Source organism: Aquarana catesbeiana, linkage group LG04, assembly GCF_042186555.1.
Source record: "Aquarana catesbeiana isolate 2022-GZ linkage group LG04, ASM4218655v1, whole genome shotgun sequence".
Lineage (NCBI taxonomy): Eukaryota > Metazoa > Chordata > Amphibia > Anura > Ranidae > Aquarana > Aquarana catesbeiana.
The window spans coordinates 516,262,653-516,284,118 of record NC_133327.1 but is presented as its reverse complement, the minus strand read 5'-3'; the positions used below and the strand labels follow the sequence as shown (position 1 = coordinate 516,284,118).

Below are 21,466 nucleotides of genomic sequence, written 5' to 3'. Positions count from 1 at the left end.
TTTCATTGGAGTATTTATCGGGCTGTCCCTTACAAACCAGGAATTCCCAGGTCATCTTTCTAGTTTATTTCGATAGAAGTGAATACAGTTTACTTAAGGCAAAACTTATTCTTTTTTGAACGGAGTGGAAAGGGATTAGAACACCTGTAATTGTTGCCTGTGCCCCCGTAAGGAAATTTTTTCCTTTCTGCTTTTCCTGTTTACCATTATCACTGAAGGTGAAATGAAGTTCTCAAATTCTAGTTGCCCCCAGAACAGTAATAGAGGGGAAATCTTCCAATGGGTACACTATTTCTAGTGACCCTGGTGACAACCAGTGATTCTATAACTTTGGAAGGATTTCCTGTTTTGACTGTGATACAGGAAGTGAAAGGAAATCTCCCCAATAGGACTTGGGTGGCAAACAAATCTGGCAAGGGTTATAACCCTCTCTTACTCTATCCAAAATGAAAAAAAAAAGTTTAGATTTTAATAGCAAAAATATACTCTTTAATGAACACAACAGGTATAATGTTTAATTTTCCCCTCTTCTTTTTCAGGCATTCATGATGGAACTGACAGCACATCAGAGCAGTGTGGGCAATGTTTTACAAGCAGGAAACCAGCTGATTGCCCAAGGTGATCTTTCGGTGGAAGAAGAAAATGAGATTCAAGAGCAAATGACCCTCCTGAATTCACGCTGGGAAGCTCTCCGCTTAGAAAGCATGGATAGGCAGTCTCGGTTAGTTCAAATATTTAAAATTTGTCACTACCTGGTAGATAATATACAAATAACAGAGGGGATGAAACACAGATCTTGTTTTTTCTGTATTCAAACATTCATAACACAAGGAACAAAGAACAATAGTTTTGGGCATCACTGCCCTTTTTCAAGTTCAAAAAACGGGCGGTGACGCCTAAAAACAGTTGTTCTTTGTGATGTGAATATTTGAATAAAGAAAGAGCAGAAAGATCTGTTCTCCAACCCTTCTGTTTTTTGGATTCTTATGTGTAGCAGTGTTTGGGAACCCACTGGAGGTTTGATGCATGGAATTGGGAAGAATTCCCAGAAGATCCTAAGGACAGTGTTCTGTTTTCCTACATGAAAGCTAAAATCCACACATAACTCTTCTTATATTAGTGTACAGGCCTGCTTTTGTGGCTAAAGCAGTAAACATTTTTGTAATATTTAAAAACTTCTAAACCGGTTTACGGACAGCTTACAGTTAATCCAGGAGGAAAAGGGCATGCGTCTTCATGTATGTGTCGCCACTATCATATACTTGACTGAATAAATTTACATATACACACATTTTTTTCACATGGTTTTCCATGTGTTACTCTAATATCACAGAAACAAAAATTAGAGTTTAATTACCAAATCTCTTTATTACTGTAATGTAAACATATATGGATGCTTACCTTTATGTTGCCTGCCACTTTTATGCCAGTATTTACTTCCTCTTTCTGTTATAGTGATTGGGAAATTTTCCCAGTAGGAATACCTGTTCCAGCAAATATTGTCAACGATGGTATTCTCTCCAGTACATTACATAGTATACCATATACAAACTCATAACAAATCCTACATATTATTACCCCTCCAGACTTGCTCTATATGCAGAAATTATAGGAACTGTAGTTTTATAGCATTGTCATCAGTTATATGTTATACATTCCTTAGTTAAAGTGGATGTAAACCTGATTTTTTTTTTTAATGAAGACTTTTACCTGGTACAGTAGAGGATGTCAAGTCATCTGTGCCCAGTCTTGCCACAGAGTTAATCCAACTCTGAGCAATCCTCTTGTCTTTTTTGTAGTAGGATAAAAAACTATACACAGATAAGTTTGTGTTGCCACATCCCCCACTGCTGTGACTGTCATCTGATTTCTTTATCTCATGAACAAGCACAGAGCAGAGAGAGAGTGTTACGATTCCAGCTTCACATCCCCCCTCCTTTCTTCTCCAGCTCTCCCAGGATTGGCTGCTCCACACTTGGTTAGGCATGCTGAAGTCATGTGATACCTTTCCTGAGTTTTGACTTGATGTTACTCAAAACTCAGGAAAAGATAGTAGGAGAGTGTAGAGGTGGGTGGGGAGTCTTGTGACATCCTGACTCTGCCCATCGAGCTTCGGCAAAGAGACCCACCCACTGATTCCAGAGTTTTGCAGGGCTCCTACTGCTGAAGGGGGTGACATTTGCAAAGTAGGGATACAAACAGGAGGCCTGCATGTATATATACACTAGTACTGTTCCATTAATTTATACTGGGTGAGTGGTGAGTTTACATCCACTTTAGAAGAATTGATTATAATGTATATTCTTCTTCTTCACTATTTGGAGGGCAATTAATGCCCAGAAGTTCACACTAAACTGAATAATTTGTTGTGGGTGAACTTGTCCTTTTTAGTAAAGATCTTCCTGTGTTTAACTGTATTGGGTTCTGACTTTATTATTAATAAACAGACAGAAACAGTTAAGCAGTCAAGTCCATCCTGCTTGCCCCCTTTACTCAGTAAGAAGCTAGGTTTTACAGGTGTGCATTACAAGATTTCAACTATCGGGATTTTAAAAAGACTTGTGGCAGTTCCAGTGGGGAGCTTTCGTGTTTTATAGAAAGCACAATGGTAAACGGTGGGAATAGTGAAAGTATGTGGTTGAAGAAGTTGTGGTTCTTAGTGCCTGATCTAAATTACATGCTGTGGCCATCTGAGTTGTTATATCTGTACACCCATACATATTGTCTCATATACACCCAATTCTAGTGACATGATTTCTTAGTGAATATGATCAGCCAGATAACATGAATAACTTGAAGGACATAGTGACCCGAGGTGTTGCTTATTTAAGGAGCACAGATGTTTTTTTCCCATGTGCTTCTTCCGCAAATTCTTGCAATGATATCTAGGCCCTGTGTTACATGTTTACCTCTCCCTGGCTGTAAGGAATATACTAATCCCTGCTTTCAGCTCCCCTGATCCAGCATTTGTATATGTGTGATTATAAATGTTGAGGCCTGAACTTGAAACTACAGTGCATATTATACTATGCTTTTTTTGATAGCAAAATGTTAAATTGTCTGTGGGCATTGCATTTTTTGAGAATGTAGTGTCCAAGAACAAAACAGGCCCCATAGCTCCTAACACAATAAAAGTTTCTGCTGTAGAGTTGGGGATTAAAATGGAAAGGAGACAGAGCTGGTGATTTACATCTGATTACATCGCATTAGCTGTCAGAATATAAAAAGTAAAGGCTATAGTGCTTGATTATATGCCACACTGTGATTTGAGAAAAGTGGCACAGTGTTTTTACCTCATTCAGCTATAACTTTATGACCCCCAACCTATAAATGAGTAGGTTCCCCTTTTGGCACCAAAACTTCATGGGCACCACTAGACCTCTGAAGGTATGCTGTGGTATCTGGCACCAAGCTGTCAGTAGCAGATCCTTAAGGTCCTGTAAGTTGCAAGGTGGGATTTCCACGGATTTAATTTTTTCCAGCACATCCCACAGATCCTCTTTTGGATTGAGATTCTGAGAAATTGAGGCCAAATCAACACCTCAAATGTATTTTTGTGTTACTCTTGAACCACTCTTGAACCATTTTTACATTGTGGCAGGGTGCATTATCCTGTTGAAAGAAGCCACTGTCATCAAGGAATACTGTTTACATGAAGGGGTGTGCTTGATCAGCAACAATGTTTAGGTAGGTGGTTCGTGTCAAGTAACATTTACATGAATGGCAGGACCCAAGATTTCCCAGCAGAACATTGCCCAAAGCTTCACACTGCCTACACTGGCTTGACATCTTCCCATAGCGCATCCTGGTACAATCTCTTTCCCACGTAAACAATGCACAAACACCAGGCCATCTACGTGATGTAATATAAAACATGTCATAGAGATAGAGGGGAGGAGTCAAACAGGAACACCACATCCCAATATTAAATTCAAATTGAAAAAAGAGGGACTTGAGGCCTTGAATGAGGCCAAGGGACTTTAGGGGTGCTCAATAGACAAGATGAAAGATTACAAGGTAAAAAAGTAAATGCTTTATTAGTAAATCTTTAAAAAATCTTTAAAAAAGACAGACATGAAACAACACACTGATATATGTTTACAGAACAAGTCTATTAAAGATGTGATACAAAGCTTAATAACACTTTCTCGACATGTTTCGCTTTCTAAAGCTTCTTCAGGAGATATAATGTGACATCTGATCAACTATAAAATGAAAAATAAAAAATAAATACTCATGTCTAAGGGTATACATAATAACCATATTGACTTCATTTAGTAAATATCAAATTCAATCTCATTTAGTATACATCAGATTCAATACATTTTAGTATAAACAATTGCAGGGTATAGATATCACAGTATGATATATCAACAGGATTGCAAAAGGAATAACAATACATTTGAAAAATAAAAAAACTGGAAAAATAATAATAATATGCATACACAAATAGTATTAAAAAAAAAAAAAAAAACACCCAATCCACCTTACCAGTATTGTAAAGACTGGAAATGTCTGTAGAAGTAAATTTGAAAATCAAGATTATGCACAGTGCGTGATGCCCTCCAACCCTGACTCCCTAGCGAGGTATGCAGAGAGGGACAAAAAAAATACATTCATTATATCTCCTGAAGAAGCTTTAGAAAGTGAAACGTCGAGAAAGTGGTATTACGCTCTGTATCACATCTTTAATAGACTTGTTCTGTAAACATATAACAGTGTGTTGTTTCATGTCTGTCTTTTTTAAAGATTTTTTAAAGATCTACTAATAAAGTATATATATTTTTTTAGCTTGTAATCTTTCATCTTGTCTATTGAGCACCCCTAAAGTCCCTTGGCCTCATTCAAGGCCTCAAGTCCCTAATATAAAACATGATTCATCAGACCAGGCCACCTTCTTTCATTGCACTATGGTCCAGTTCTAAGGCTCATGCGCCCATTGTAGGTGCTTTTGGCAGTGGACATGGATCAGCATTTGCACCCTGACTGGTCAGCACATGCCCATACACAACAAACTGAGAGGCATATTTTTTTAACTCATCAGCTATAAGGACAACATGTTTACTTGCTGTGTTATTCACATTATCTGTCAGTGGTCATCGTTATGGCTGATCGGGGTACATTTACAAACACACACACAATCTATAAATACCCCCCTTCATAGGTGTTTAGTGGACGTGTCAGAAATAACTACCTCCTATCGTTGTTTAGTGGCAGCAATAAATACACCCTACCCTTTATGGGTGTCAGTGAAGATAATATATACTGCCCCTTCCCCTTCATCAACACCAACCTAATATGTTCAGGGGCAGTGTCAGCAATAACTCTCCCCCACTCTTCCTTGCAGCAATACATATGCCCTTCCCTTTATTGGTGCTCAGGTGGAAATATTTGCCTGCACTCTGCCTAACTATCAGATCTGTAAGTAGGGCAGAATTTACCTGCACAAAGGTAACATTACTACTAGATTTTGGGGCCATTGTAGACCTGTGGGGGAAACAATACGTGGCTTTGCAATATGTAGTGGTGATATATAAACAGTATACCATCAATAGAGTTGACAAATAGAAGTTTTGTTTTCTTACTATATATACTTTGTTATAAACAATATTGTTTTATTGCTCTTTTGATTTGGTACCGTTGTTATGGTAGACCTTAGTACTGCATGTTACACTGCATGAAAATGTCTAACTTGAACGGGTAATTAACCTTCATGCTTATCTGCATTATTGTCCATTTTAGTTTTTCTCATAGTTCGCTGAAGATTTACTACTAAAGCACGTTGTACAGGCATGCCAGGTACTAGGTGAAAACCCTGCTTGTAGCATGCAATTAGGTTTTGAGATGTTATCTTATAAACATTCTTGTTTTACCTGGTTTAACTTGTTTTTTACTTTGCTTCTTGGAAGGCTGCATGAAGTGCTGATGGATTTGCAAAGAAAACAACTGGACCAGCTGTCTGACTGGTTGACTGTCACGGAAGAGCGAATTCGCAAGATGGATACAAAGTCTTACGGGGATGATTTTGAGACCTTTAAAAAGCAAATTGAAGAACACAAAGTATGCAAAAAATGTGTCATTTGTGTTGCTTAGTTTTATATTTTCAACATATTTTTATGGGCGTTCGTCCTATAAAATAAATATTTTTATGGGCATTCATCTTCTAAAATAATAAAGGTTTTCTAAGTCAGTTGATAAGTGTTCTTTGTACTACTGTTGCTTGGAATTGTCTTTCAAATACAAACCTTTTTCTGCATACATATTGCCAGATACAACTATCTGCCCGCTTCTTACAAAATTCTGGGACCCTACTCTTGGAACATCCCCTAGGAGCCATGGTACGGTCCTGCCATTTGCTGCTGATCTTAGTATGATCTTTCTTGCATTCTTCCTTTTGTCTTATAGACAGTAAAAGAATCAGAAGCTAATCAGAAGATAATATATTAAGATTCTGACCAATACATTTTCTTTCCCATACCTAAAACTTGGTGCAGAGAAGCTGCCAGCCCACTTGTCAACTGAAAATGGCAATTTTAACTAAACTTTTTTTTTTCATGATTTTAGCAGTTTAGGGCCCATTGAAGGGCAGAGCTTGGCAAACATGGAAGTTGTATTGTTTATGTATAGTAAGGTTCTGCACAACAGGATATAGTCAACTGGTTTTGATGCAGAACATAAAGTCATTCCTATTTTCTGTTTTATAATGTTGGAAGGCATACAGCTGCATGTAGAAGAACAGCTACATTTACATTCATTACGGGGCATTGGGGCATCTTGCTGATCTAAGCCCAACAGCTTTAGAAAAACTATTTAGAGGAGTACTGAGACAGGTACAGGCAGTCCCTGAGTTACAAACATCTGACATGCTTACAAATGGAGGGAGACATGTGAAAGGGAGACATCATGTGAAAAAAGGTGTCTCCACCGAAGCTTTATCACCAATCCTTGTTTTCACGACAACCCAGCATTTTCAAAATCCAGTTGTCACAGGGACAGAAAGTGAGGTGAAATCTTCTGAACATGAAAGCAAAACAAACATTACAGGGGTATTAACCCTTCTATATGCTATCTCTCCAGAACTTAAAAAACAATGTTGGCTAGCGTTGCACTTAAAAAAAGGACTTGTTCCAACTTTCAAACACATTCAACTTAAGAACAAACCTACAGAACCTGTCTTCTTTGTAATCTGGGGACTACCTGAAATTGCTATCCAGTGCCTTGTTTTGTAATTGAATATAACTCAAGTTGAGTTTTATCCATTTATTATAAAAAAAATCTCCCTCTCCAATGTACTGTTTTTTTTAAATTACAATTTATAAATTTACCTTTAAGGGTCTCTGACCTTGCCTGGTCTCTTCATCGGGTCATTTCTGTCCAGTGTTACATTTGGGGGGAAAAAACTCCCAACCAATCATATTTCTGTGGGTTCCAGTCAGATAGATATTTAATATACAGCTGTGATATAAGACACTTACGGGTTCCCTTACTCAGGTTTAAGCTTTTACTGATTGACACAGGTTTTTTTTTGCAAGCAAGGTTGCAGGTTAGCTGCACACTACCCACCACCATCACTTTTCTGCACCTCTGCTGTGCCCACCTACCAGATCAGCCCAATATGAGTTGGGTCTCAGTCTGCCTGAATCCATTTTCTCATCTTCATATGTAAGGGCTTTATCACTACAGCATCCCTTCCTTCTTCCCTCTACTAACTGGTCATTCAGCCTTTGGTCCTAGATTATTAGAATATTGGTGGATGCTAACATGCACTTTGCCGTGGATAGTTATTGGAACTCTAGTCCATTAAAAGGTACAAACTCTAGTGTTATAAAAAAAATTAGTTCCCCGTTTTAAAATTGGGGCTGTCAGAATAACAAAATAATATCCCATTTTGATTTATGGCGGTATACTAGCAGGATTGGCTGTGTTATTCTCACAGGGCCTATTTATTTTAGATACAGATAATGTTAAATTACACTAAGTAGGTCTGTATTGTAATTTTGACATTTTTTTCAAAAATTGCACAACTTTGTAAATATTAGGTTATTTATATTTTCTTTATTCCTTACTAGAAACTGCAGAATGATCTTGAAACTGAGCAAGTGAAAGTTAACTCTTTAACCCACATGGTGGTTATTGTGGATGAGAACAGTGGTGAGGGGGCTACAGTTGCACTGGAAACACAGCTACAGGTCAGTCTTTTGTAGGACAATGTTGTATCTTACTGAAACTACAGTATTTTTTTAACAATGGGTTTGCATGTTACAGTTGTAACATATACTTATATACACACTGTATGGGCTTATGATAGGATGAGTCATGTAGCACTTTGTTTAATTTTGTTCTACTCCGGTTTTATGAATAACTTTGATGTATGATACATTTAAAGTATACTTAAAAACAAAACATTTTTTTTTCTTGTGGATAAATCACAGAGGGATTAGAATGTTTGTCAGTTTGCATTGCTGTCTATGTCCCTGTTAAGGAGATTTAGCCTCTCTATTTGTCCTGTTTGCCATTAGCATTGAAAATGAAAAGAAAACCCCACATTTTAGGTTGTCCCCAGAAAAGTAATAGAGGGGACATCCTTCAATAGGGGCACTGTTCTGGTGATATGTGGGTCCTTTAAGAAATTCCCTTAATTTTCAGGGATTTCCTCTCACTTCCTGTTTTAGCTATTGGATAGGAAGTGAAGGGAAATTTCCGCAATGGGACACAGATGGCGGAGAAAAATCTGGCAGGGGTTATAACCCTCCCTTGCTCTATTCAATTAAAAAAAAAATGGGCCTATAGTTTACTTTAGGTGTGAAGCAGTTGTGAAAGGTAGAAACGCTATCATTAGCATGACTGTACGAAACACTGTAACAAGCAAGAACGTACATTTCATATTTCAAAGGAGAGACCTTGCTTCAGTTTCTAAATACTTTTTCTAATCTCTTTAGAAACTAGGAGAAAGATGGGCTGCGGTTTGCCGTTGGACAGAGGAACACTGGAGTAAGCTGCAGGAAGTTCTTATCCTCTGGCAGAAGCTTCTAGAAGAACAGGTATGGAACATCCCAGACTTCTGAGCCCTAGTGATAAAAGACAATTTCAATACATAACATCCATTTCTATCAACTAAAGTTGGCCATACATTATACAATTTTCTTGTTAAATTTATTTTAGATTTACTGTTGACTATGTAGTGCAAGGGCCTGCCTGATTGCATCCAAATTTAAAGTGTTTAGGTTTGACCTCCTATTATATGGTTTTGGTAAATCTAAAGGAAAATTGTATGAGAAAGTTGTATAATGTATGGCCAGCCTAACACTCGCAAGTATTGTTTAAAAGTGTTGGATTATGTTTTATCCGTCAGTGTTTGTTGCTTCAGCTGGTGTGATTTGGAGAAAAACCTTACATGTTTCTTATTTACTATGAAGCATTACATAAGAAATAAATGATGGAGAACAGTCATATAAATTATATTTATTATCATAAGATTGTAGAATCTTTATTCTTATAGTTATTATTTTCTAAGTAATCAAAATTAAAGCGGACCATCATCCTTACGTAAATGTTATGTTGCCCTGCCTTCTACCGCTTCCCTCTCTCACAATTGGATATCAATGTATAGGGTTTTTTTACCTTTATTTGTGCTACAAAGCAGCACTTCCTAATTTCATGCCAAGGAGAGAATGACGTTTGTGTGATCGCCCCCACCTCCTGCTAATACATAGATGTGCCGCCAGGCTTCCAGGTTTGGCGACACATCTGTGTAAGTGCAGGTTCTCCTGCACATGCGCACATATGGAAGTTATGGAAGTCCTAATCCTTTGCTGTCCTTGTGCATTTGCAGACAATCTCCTGCGCATGCACAGATGTGCCAAAAGGCTCTGCCAGGGCCCCGGGCAGAACCCTTTAGCGCACCTGGGTATGCACCATAATGACAGCTCCGGGGGGGGGGGGGGGGGGGGTTATTGCCAATACACAGGGGACTGAAGTTCCTCTTTTAAAGTCGAAGTTTAGTTAGGTTGTTTTGTTAGGTCATATTGTGTTTGTTTAAGCCTGGGTATACCCAATAGGCTTTGTTTTGTATAACTATGCCTTTTGAAATCCAATAAAAAAGAATAAAAACAATAAAAAAATAAAGTGGAAGTTTAGTCAATAACTAACTCTAAACCTACTCTCTGCCACATTCTAAGCCTAATCTATCTAGCCCTGTAAAGAGAAAATCGCTGTACATACCTTTTCTGCAGCTGCTCCGGTCCAGTTCCATGTTGAGCTCTCAGCAACGGCTTCAGTGTGTGAGTGTGCAGGAGAGGCCCCATAGTAACGTGACATCACTTCCCAGGCATTTCACAGCCATTATCGTTTTTTTTTTTTTTTTTTTTTACCGAGCTAGATAGGTTTGATTTAGAATGTGGCAGAGAGTAGGTTTAGCGTTAAACAGGTTTTGACTAAACTTCACTATTTACGTTTTCTTCTTTCTTTTCTTTTTCTTTTTTTATAGGCAGCTAAAAAAGTGTAGCTTTGTTACTTTTTTTAATGCCTGAGTTACTGTAGGCACTGATTTTTGCCTTATTCAGCTCAGTAAGCCAAAATGTATGTAGAATATAATGTACTGTATGTTATGATCTAAAGAAGGGAGTTTTATGATGTAACAGCATGTGTCCTGCTTATATGGATTACAGTCATGTTTTTTTGTGTCATTCCACCACTCAAAGCCATCTCTTTTTTTTTCTATATATTATTATAATTAAATAATGCTAATACAATTTGCTGCTTACATTTGTATTCCATTTAGCTACTATCTAAGGGATTCAGAAATTTGCTGCAATATTAGGCCAAGCTTTACATTCCTAATCCAGTAAATGCTGTTTTGTATGTGTAAGAGGGGGAGAAAAAAATGTAGAATTCAGGAGACAGTCAGTACAATTTAGTAGCTTCCTGGTATTAAAAAAAGGAACCATTGTTTTTATTCACATAAAAAAAAAAGTTAGAAGCTGCAATATTTTAAATGCGCTTTCTACCCTAGTACTTTTGTCCATATTTGTCTCCACTTTAGTGAAAGTTTTTGAATCTGTTCTGCACAGATGTATTCAACAATGTGGATTCAAAGACATGACACAGTGCTTGAGGGAGGGTAAGACTTCAAGGAACTTAAAGGAGTAGTAAAAAAAAAGGGTTTTTCACCTTAATGCATTCTATAGTATACAGTCAGGTCCATAAATATTGGGACATCAACACAATTCTAATCTTTTTGGCTCTATACACCACCACAATGTATTTGAAATGAAACAAACAAGATGTACGTTAACTGCAGACTTTCAGCTTTAATTTGAGGGTATTTACAACCAAATCAAGTGTAGGAATTACAACAGTTTGTATATGTGCCTCCCACTTTTTAAGGGTCCAAAAGTAATGGGACAGTAATGTACAATCATCCATTAAACTTTCACTTTTTAATACTTGGTTGCAAATCCTTTGAAGTCCATTACAGCCTGAAGTCTGGAACGCATAGACATCACCAGACGCTGGGTTTCATTCCTAGTGATGCTCTGCCAGGCCTCTACTACAACTGTCTTCAGTTTTTGCTTGTTCTTGGGGCATTTTCCCTTCAGTTTTGTCTTCAGCAAGTGAAATGCATGCTCAATTAGATTCAGGTCAGGTGATTGACTTGGTCATTGCATAACATTCCACTTCTTTCCCTTAAAAAACTCTTTAGTTGCTTTCGCAGTATGCATCGGGTCATTGTCCATCTGCTCTGTGAAGCGCCGTCCAATGAGTTCTGAAGCATTTTTCTGAATATGAGCAGATAATATTGCTTGAAACACTTCAGAATTCATCCTGCTGCTTTTGTCAGCAGTCACATCATCAATAAATATAAGAGAACCAGTTCCATTGGCAGCCATACATGCCCACGCCATGACACTACCACCACCATGCTTCACTGATGAGGTGGTATGCTTTGGATCATGAGCAGTTCCTTTCCCTCTCCATACTCTTCTCTTCCCATCTTCGTCTCATCTGTCCATAGGATGTTGTTCCAGAACTGTGAAGGCTCTTTTAGATGTTGTTTGGCAAACTGTAATCTGGCCTTCCTGTTTTTGAGGCTCACCAATGGTTTACATCTTGTGGTGAATCCTCTGTATTCACTCTGGTGAAGTCTTCTCTTGATTGTTGACTTTGACACACATACACCTACCTCCTGGAGAGTGTTCTTGATCTGGCCAACTGTTGTGAAGGGTGTATTCTTCACCAGGGAAAGAATTCTTCGATCATCCACCACAGTTGTTTTCCGTGGTCTTCTGGGTCTTTTGGTGTTGCTGAGCTCACCGATGCGTTCTTTCTTTTTAAGGATGTTCCAAACAGTTGATTTGGCCACACCTAATGTTTTTGCTATCTCTTTGATGGGTTTGTTTTGTTTTTTCAGCCTAATGATGGCTGATAGTGACAGCTCTTTGGATCTCATATTGAGAGTTGACAGCAACAGATTCCAAATGCAAATAGCACACTTGAAATGAACTCTGGACCTTTTATCTGCTCCTTGTAAATGGGATAATGAGGGAATAACACACACCTGTCCATGGAACAGCTGAGCAGCCAATTGTCCTATTACTTTTGGTCCCTTAAAAAGTGGGAGGCACATATACAAACTGTTGTAATTCCTACACCTGATTTTGATGTAAATACCCTCAAATTAAAGCTGAAAGTCTGCAGTTAAAGTACATCTTGTTCGTTTCATTTCAAATCCATTGTGGTGGTGTATAGAGCCAAAAAGATTAGAATTGTGTCAATGTCCCAATATTTATGGACCTGACTGTATGTATGACGTGTTTGTTATCTAAAAAAAAAAAAGAAAAAAAAGAATTCTTAGAAGTATTTGGTATTATATACAGAAGTTTTTCAAATTACTGGAAACTCTCTCTGCAACAAGACCAATCATTCCCTTGGTTAATTGAGAAGTAATGAGGGGTAATTGACCATGCATTTTCAAAATCTGTTCCTTGGACAAGTTGCAAAATACATAATGGCAGATACTGCTGGCGCTGATTCCTTTCTGCCAGCCTAGGACCACTCTAGGAATTAATGCTGAAACTGGTGAATTAATTTGGCACAAATAAATCCATATGTGCATATCAATTGTTCACATAATAATATGCTGACATCTTGCATTAAGTTGCCTAGTTTTTGAAAAACTTCCACACAGTTATGGAAAACCTTAGTACTGCATGTTGTAGTACAGATTCTGGCTGTGAGACCCCTTTCACACTGCAGCGTGCTAAAACAGCGCTAAAGCATCGGTCGTTTTAGCAGCGCTTTTAAGGCGCTTTGGAATTTCAATGAGCAGGGGCATTTTGGAGCGCTAATTATAGCGCTCCCAAGCCGCCCCAAAGATGCTGCTTGCTGGAATTTTCCTAACGTCCCGCAAGCGCACCGCCCGAGTGTGAAAGCATGTGAGGCAGTTTTCAGGCACTTTTTAGAGGATATTTCTAGCACTAAAACGCTGAAAACTGCCTCAGCGTGAAAGTAGTCTAAGTGATTTACCTAATTGAATAAATTTGACTTTTCCTTCACATATACAGTTAGTCTGGTTGTGTTCCAGTAATTCTCATTCATTTTAGGAATTTAGAAAAGCCACATTTGCTCTAATTTGTCTTATGGGGCTACCAATAGTTTCCTATAAATATGATTTTATTTAAGTGCAATCAAAACTGGAGAGTGTAAAACCGGGTGTAGCTCAGCATAGAAACCAATCCGCTTCCAGTTTTTCTTTTCAAAGCTTAAGGCTCTGTTTTCACGTGTGCAACTGCAAAGTCGTGCAATTTCAAGTGCAACTTTGATGCGACTTTTACCCTTTTTGCCACTCAAGTCACATCAAAGTGGTGACGGAACCTTTTCTAAGTTGCTGCAACTTTAAGTTGCATAGATTACAACGGGTTTTATTTAAATCAATGGGCTGAGACTTGTCGTGCAACTTTGTGTCCAAAGTAACACAAGTGTGAACGGAGCCTGAGACCCCTTTCACACTGAGGCAGCGCTTTAGCACTAGAAATAGCACTAGAAATAGCGTCTGAAAAGCATCTGAAAACTGCCTCCTATTCACTTGCATGAGTGCTTTCACACTCGGGCGGTGCGCTTGCAGGACGTTAGAAAAAGTCCTGCAAGCAGCATCTTTGGGGCAGGTTTGAAACGCTGTAAAAAGTGCTCCTAAAACGCCCCTGCCCATGGAAATGAATGGGCAGCGCTCCGAAGCGCCCTAAAAGTTGTCATGTGACCTAAAAAAAAGCCCCGCTAGCACCCGAAAAGTGCTGCTAAAACACAGCTAAAGTACCGTGAAAATGGCTGGCGCTTTAGTGCTGTTTTAGCGGTGCTTCAAAAGGTTGTAGTCCTCTGGCAAAAAAAAAACAAGAAAAAAAAAAACGGCAAAACAAAGGCATAATGAGCTAGCTAGCTCATTATGAAATACTTACCTTGGAATGATGCCCTGCAGTGCTGCCCGCACTCCGCTGTCACAGCCGACAGCTTTCATCAGAGTTACTTCTGGGTTTGCGGGTTTCGGTGCTGTGATTGGCCGGAGCCGTAATGACGTACACATGCACGCGGGAGCCACCAGTCACAGCACGGGCTCTGCAAAAAACGGCAGCAGTGGGTCGTTTCTTCAGTGTGCATGTGCTGATGATGTTAGCAGCAGCGTATATAGTGAATAGCTCCAGTCCCATCAGTGGTTCACCTTGAAAAACACTGACTTCAATGATTGTAAAATTAACTTCTTTTGTTTTTTGTTTTTGCATTCTGAAAACAGCTTAAAATATTATTTAGAACATACTGTATGTGGTTTATGTTTTGGGAAAGTATGAATTACTTTATGGTCAATTTTATATTGATATTCTTAATACTCTGTTAAATTTCGACACTCTTCTGCATCTAGTGCTTGCTCAGAATATGGCTAAAAGAAAAAGAAGATTCTCTGAGTAAAGTGCAGAGGAGCAACTTCAAAGATCAGAATGAGCTGAGTGTGAATGTGAGGAGGTTGGCGGTGAGTACATTATCTTTGTTATGTGAGGAATTTCTTGTAGAAAAGGCAAGGGTAGAAACATGCTTGAGGGAAGTGAGGCTTCACCAAGTAACGAGGAGATTAGTGTCAATGTTATGCATCCTTTCCTGTCATTCATTACCATTCAATTTCTTTGGCCCTGAAAAGATTGAAAGCAAACAAAAGTTATTGTATCTCATCATCCCCTTTAATTACTGTTTTGTGTACATTTGTACTGCTCAATGCAGCCGTAACAAATAGTTATTAAACAAACAATAAAGTTACGTGTTTAAAATAATGAGGAAAAAAACAGCATTATGGTTTCAAACTGAAAAAAAAAGAAAAACCTGCACATTCATGTCATTCATATTTTTTTCCAAGCATCCCCCCCTTAGGGTAGTGATTTTTAATTGTAAATAATGAATAATAAATGTAAGGGTTTTTTAATAACCAAGTGAGATTTGTAAACATTTTGTTTAAATGTGTTTGCAAATGTGCTAGTATGCTGAGGAAAACTGTATAATGCATTGTTATTTTAGAGCTTAAAGGAAGAATTGGGAATGAAGAAGCAAACGTTTGACCATTTGCATGAGTTGGCCCAGGACGTGGTTCTAATTATTGGAAGTAGCAAAGCATCGCAGAAACTGAAGACTGATATGGAAGACCTTGCTCAAAAATGGGATGAACTAGTGCATTTATTGGAGGATTATACTAATCAGGTATTGCATCTAAAAGATGTTTTTAGCAGTTTGACAAAAGCTCCAGACCTGTTGTAGCTCCGAAAAGTGTTGTGCTTGGCTCTGCCTGTGTTTAGTTTTTAACCCCTTCATGACAGAAGGTAAAACAAATCTTAACACCCGAGCACAGTTTTGCAGCTTTGACATGTGTTAGTAAATGTACATATCCAACCAACTTAGTGTATCCAGGAGAACTATATCTTTAAGTTTCATTTTTTTTCTCTAGGAAGGAGAGGAGGAGAAAGCAACACAGGGATGAGCTGTACAGAGACTGATTACTGTGATAGCCATTCAGAGGCTATCTCAGCAATCAGATGATCAGGAAGCATCCCTTCCAGTTCCTCGATCGTTCGTACAAGAACCAGAGCTCTTGGTTAAAGCTCAGTCACTGTGCTGTGGATCGCACTCTCAGTACAAACACAGCAGCGCACATATGTTGCGCCATAAATAAAGACCAACTTCTATGAGGCCGCATGTATACATACACTTTTTGGGAAGTCCTGTCTGTATGTATTTATTGTGCTTACAGTATATGGCTTTTGTGTTGCATAGATATATAAATGTTTCTCTTAAAAATAATATAATAATTACTAATCAGAAAAACATTTTGATCAAATGTTTTTTCACCATCTACTTAAGGGATAAAAACCTGCCAGCCCTGGCAAGATTATTTATATAATTGACCTATCTACGATATGAAACAGTCAAAAAAGAAGGCAGATTTCCAGTTACAAATAACCCCCCTCCCAGGGCTGGTGCAAGGATTTTTGACACCCTAGGCGAAAACCCATTTTGTCATCCCCCCTCCCCTGGTTCCACCCCTGACCCCACACCCTTTGCCCTGCCCATGTATACCCCAACTTTTTAATGAAGCGCCCATCAAATGCAGCCTCACCAGAGCCCATCAATGCAGCCTCACCAGCACCCATCAATGCAGACTCACCAGCACCCATCAATGCAGCCTACCAGTGCCCATCAATGCAGCCTACCAGTGCCCATCAAATTCAGCCTCACCAGCACCCGTCAATGCAGCCTCCCAGTGCACATCCATGCAGCCTCATCTGCATCCATCAATGCAGCTTACAAGTGCCCATCAATGCAGCCTCACCGGTGCCCATCAATGCAGCCTACGGGGGGGGGGGACCCGGCCCCTTGATACATGGCCAGAACAGTCTTTATACACCAAATACATGTACATGCGAATCTGCGATAATGTAATCTCAGACAGTGACAATATTTTGCTCACCAGGTCTGGGGCTTTGCAGACTGCTCTGCATCCATCCAACAACGCGACCCTGCCAAGCGTGTGCGAGGAACAATTTTAAATTCTGCCTCACTCGGTGCCTCCTCCAGGCACGCTCCACCTGTCATCTAGCCCGCAGCGCCACCGCCAGGCGCTATAGCACTTGAGTGACACTGCTTGTTCAGGACAGGCCAGGAGGGAGAGGGGCCTCTATGACGGGGGGGCGGGGCCAGGGGACACCGGATTAGGAATCACGTATGGGCAGAGAGGCAGTGCTGGCTGCGTCACATCATGGGCAGCAATCACAGGTCAGAGGCGCGCAGCGGCACAGCAGGGGATGTTTGCTTCCATTCATTCGGGAGTCGGGACACAGACACAGTCCTCCACCGCTGCTACGCCTTTGACACTATGCGCGAATGGAGCGGCGGCTGCCTGCTGATGCTGAGACTTAGTTGCTTGCTGCAGAGAGAGGAGAGTAGGAATGCCAGCAGCCGGGCGCCCTAGGCAGCAGTGCACCCTAGGCGGCTGCCTAGTTTGCCTAGTGCTAGCACCAGCCCGGGCCCCGCCTCTCCACACCCCCCTTTTACACTTAATTCTTTTTCTTAATTCTCTTTTTTACATACCTTTTAATAAAGTTCTTCTCTGGCCAGTCATGTGATACCCTTGAGTCCCCTTCTTTATTGTGGTGGCAGGTGGTCATCAGTACTTTAAAAAGTGGCACTGACGTGCTGATGTCAGCGCTTCTCTCTGCAGTATTTTACTGTATGCCTAGGCAGACATGTTGTACCCCCCTGGGGTGTGTCCATGACAGCCTGATCTCACAAGAAGTTGATTGAGTGTCACTGGTGATGAAGCAGGGCTTCTATGGGGTACAAGGTGAGTATTGCAACGGGAACTGTTTTTCTTTCTTTTTCTGACATGCCTATATGTACATTGTGTGAAATTGGTAATGGTGGAATATAGCTGCACTGGATTGGCTTTGATAAAGAGAAAATAAACCTATAGATTTAAGACTTTTTTGCTTTATGCTTGAAGTGTGAGAGGAAAACTGTGTACTGGAATCGGTAATGGCGTCTGGCGCACCCCTGCACTCTGCGTCTGGCGCTCCCCTCAACTCTGCACTCTGCATGTAGCACACCCCTCAAACCTGCACTCTATACATAGCGCACCCCTGCACTCTGTACATAGCACACCCCTCATCCATGCACTCTGTATGTAGCGCACCTTTCAACTATACACTCTCTTTGTAGTGTCCCCCTCAACCCTGCACTCTGTACATAGGGCATCCTTCAATGTTAGTGCAGTTTACCCACACCCACAAATTGATGCAAAGGTAATGATAAACAGTAACCTCTAGCAACCAATCAGTGAGCAATAATGATTTGCAGTAATCTCTAGAAACCAATCAATGAGAAGTAATGAAGTGCAGTAACCTCCAGCAACCAATCAGTGAGTGGTAAGGATGTGCAATAGCCTCTAGCAACCAATCAGTGAGCGGTAATGTTGTGCAGTAACCTCTAGAAACCAAGCAATGAACAGTAATGATGTGCTGTAACCTCTAGTAACCAATCACAATCGCTACCTGATCTCCTGCAGTAAACTCATTAATTATGAGTCTAGCTGCTAATTACTCTATGTCTCAGAGCGGGGGGAGGGGGGTCCAAAAAAATGTTTGTCCAGGGTCCAATCAACATTAAAGATGGCCCTGCATACAAGTAACAAGTTTAGTTGCTTTTTTCAGTCAAATACATCTTTAACCAAAGGGTTTTGGGGTACATAGGGTTTATTTTTTTATCATTGTTTTATTACTGCGGCATAGTTAAATTTTATGACTTTTCTAGCATTTTAGCTTCCTGGTATTGGATAATGATGATTTTGTTCAGAAAACATGTTTAGATGACTTATGGGGGTTATCTTTGTATCTGATAATAGTTTTTATAGTAAAAAACGCTGTGTTCATTTGCCTTTTGTGTTTAGGTGACTGAGTCAGTAACCAATTTTGGAGTGAAGCAAGTCTCCCGAAAAGTTATTACTGAGACAGTGACTGTAACAGAACACAGTAGTATCCATCTAATAAAACAAGAGCTCCCTCCTCCACCACCACCAAGGAAGCGCCAAATGAGCCTGGATGCTGAGGAAAAGAAAATGTGAGTTTTCTCTATAAGTTATTATATAGAATAAAAAGGACAAATTGCATTTGCTATTAAACTTTTTTTGTTTATATTTTTATTTTTTTCCTTTTATAGTTTTACCATAAAGTAACTATAAAATTTGTAAAAGTGCATTCCCAGAGCCACAATAAACTTCCGTATAATTTTCCCCAAAATTTGTATCTGTTAATTTAAAAGCTGTACTAGAACTCCAGCCAAATTACTTTGCCTAGACTGAAATTATTTCATCAATCTACTGCAGACAGGAGGAAGAATTTCCTCAGTCTCCTCTCCCCCAGTGATCAGACTGCAATCTTTTAAGGAAGAGCTGTTTAAATGGTTTCTAGGCTTTATTGCTATTATGTCACCACCCTAGGCTTGAGATGCTCTTATCGCTGAATCCAGGTCTAGACAGCCCATTGCTAAACCTTGCCTCTGCGTGTTTGTTTGGCTTATAAGCACTTTGGGGTGCTCTTAAATGTATTTTATCACAAACTTCCTTAACCTAATTTTAAAAAGAAATTATCAGAAGCATATTTTTATGGACACCTACATTGTGGACAGCTGTTTGAAGATTCTTAGCAAAGTTTTTTCCAAGGTAGACATTATTGAATTTAATAAAATCACACATAAATGACCTCCGTCTCCTCATGTCTTTTTTTTTCCTCTTTCCTCAGGTTTGATGAGGAATCTGCTGAGCTGTTGAACTGGATGATTAAATCCAGGGCTGTCATTCTGGCCGCAGAGATCAGTAACTACAGAAAGATTAGAGACACATCAGACATAAAAGGCACACTAAAGGTAAAAGGAGAAGCGGGAAGGAAGTGACTATGAATAGGGGTTCTGTTACATTCTGTAGCGGTTGGAGGTATGATCTGTGATTTATCTATCCTTGCAATAATAACCATGTTCTTAGATCTCAGTGGTTATTGGCTGCCCATTTTATCAAAGGATTGTAATAAAAACATTCACTACTTGTCATACTGCATTTCTCCTGTTGCCAAGTCCAGTGAGTGCCTTGACACATGTTTGCTTGTATGTGTTTAGTATATTTATATATATATATTATTGTTTACACACAATAGAACATAAACCTAACTTTAAGCAATTCTGTTTGTTTTGATCTTAGTGAAACTGAATCTAGCAGTCTCCTAGAAAAGGTGCACTTAGCACCAGTTAGTAATAATTTGAGCCTTTTAGGGCTTATACAAAAGCACTATGGTTACTTATAGGCATAGAATGGTGGTCAGAAGGTCCAACTGTTATGTAATTGTAGAAAGCTGTCATGGCATACAGTGGGGAAAATAATTATTTGATCCCCTGCAGATTTTGTAAGTTTGCCCACTTACAAAGAAATTAAGAATCTGTTATCATCAAATGCCATTTCTTGCTTTTTCCTCCTACCAACCAGCAATAATTCTGGCTCCCACAAACTGGCTACAGTATGTGCTGTTGTGGTACACAGATTAGCCCTGTCAATTTAAGAAGGTGCTCCTAACGACAGTTCGTTATGTGCATAAAAGACACCTCTCCACAGAATCTCTTTCTTCCATTCAAATCTACTATCATGTGCAAGACCAAAGAGCTTTCAAAGGACATCAGGGACAAGATTGTAGACCTGCACAGGGCTGGAAAGGGCTACAAGACCATAAACAAGAAGCATGGTGAGAAGAAGACATCTGTTGGAACTATTATTTGCAAATGGAAGAAATACAAAATAACCATCAATTGCCCTCAGTCTGGAGCTCCATGCAATATTTCGCCTCATGAGGTAAGGATGATCATGGAAAAAGTGATGAATCAGCCCAGAACTACACGGGAGGAGCTTGTGAGTGATCTCAAGGCAGTAGGGACCACAGTCACCTGCAGCGCCCGCAAGATCCCCCTCCTCAAGAAGGCACATGCACAGACAGGCCTTTCTGAAGTTTGCCAATGAACATCTAAATGATTCAGAGAAGGATTGTGAGAAAGTGCTGTGGTCATATGAGACCAAAATTGAGCTCTTTGGCATTAACTCAACTCGCCGTGTTTGGAGGAAGAAAAATGCAGACTATGACCCTTAGCACATCATCCCCACAGTCAAGCATGGAAGTGGAAACATCCTGCTTCGGGACTGTTTCTCTGCTAAAGGTACAGGTTGACTTTGCGGCATTGAGGGGCCAATGGACGGGGCCATGTATTGTAAATTCTTGGATGAGAACCTTCTTCCCTCAGCTAGAAGACTAAAGATGGGTCGTGGATGGGTCTTCCAGCATGGCAATGACCCAAAACATACCGCCAAGGCAACAAAGGAATGGCCCAAGAAGAAGCACATTAAGGTCAT

At 39.7% G+C, this 21,466-nt stretch overlaps 1 protein-coding gene across 7 annotated transcripts in view; it reads left to right on the top strand.

The window, feature by feature from the left end:
- The window catches only part of UTRN (utrophin), a 1,071,426-nt gene that overhangs the window by 262,837 nt on the left and 787,123 nt on the right, over positions 1 to 21,466 (top strand). For all 7 annotated transcript variants that reach the window (XM_073627744.1, XM_073627752.1, XM_073627745.1 and 4 more), the window contains 8 exons: positions 540 to 721; positions 5,910 to 6,060; positions 8,070 to 8,189; positions 8,940 to 9,041; positions 14,909 to 15,016; positions 15,553 to 15,732; positions 18,971 to 19,140; positions 19,821 to 19,944. In XM_073627744.1, coding sequence (XP_073483845.1) covers positions 540 to 721; positions 5,910 to 6,060; positions 8,070 to 8,189; positions 8,940 to 9,041; positions 14,909 to 15,016; positions 15,553 to 15,732; positions 18,971 to 19,140; positions 19,821 to 19,944 — 1,137 coding nt within the window. The remainder of the gene's footprint in view (positions 1 to 539; positions 722 to 5,909; positions 6,061 to 8,069; positions 8,190 to 8,939; positions 9,042 to 14,908; positions 15,017 to 15,552; positions 15,733 to 18,970; positions 19,141 to 19,820; positions 19,945 to 21,466) is intronic.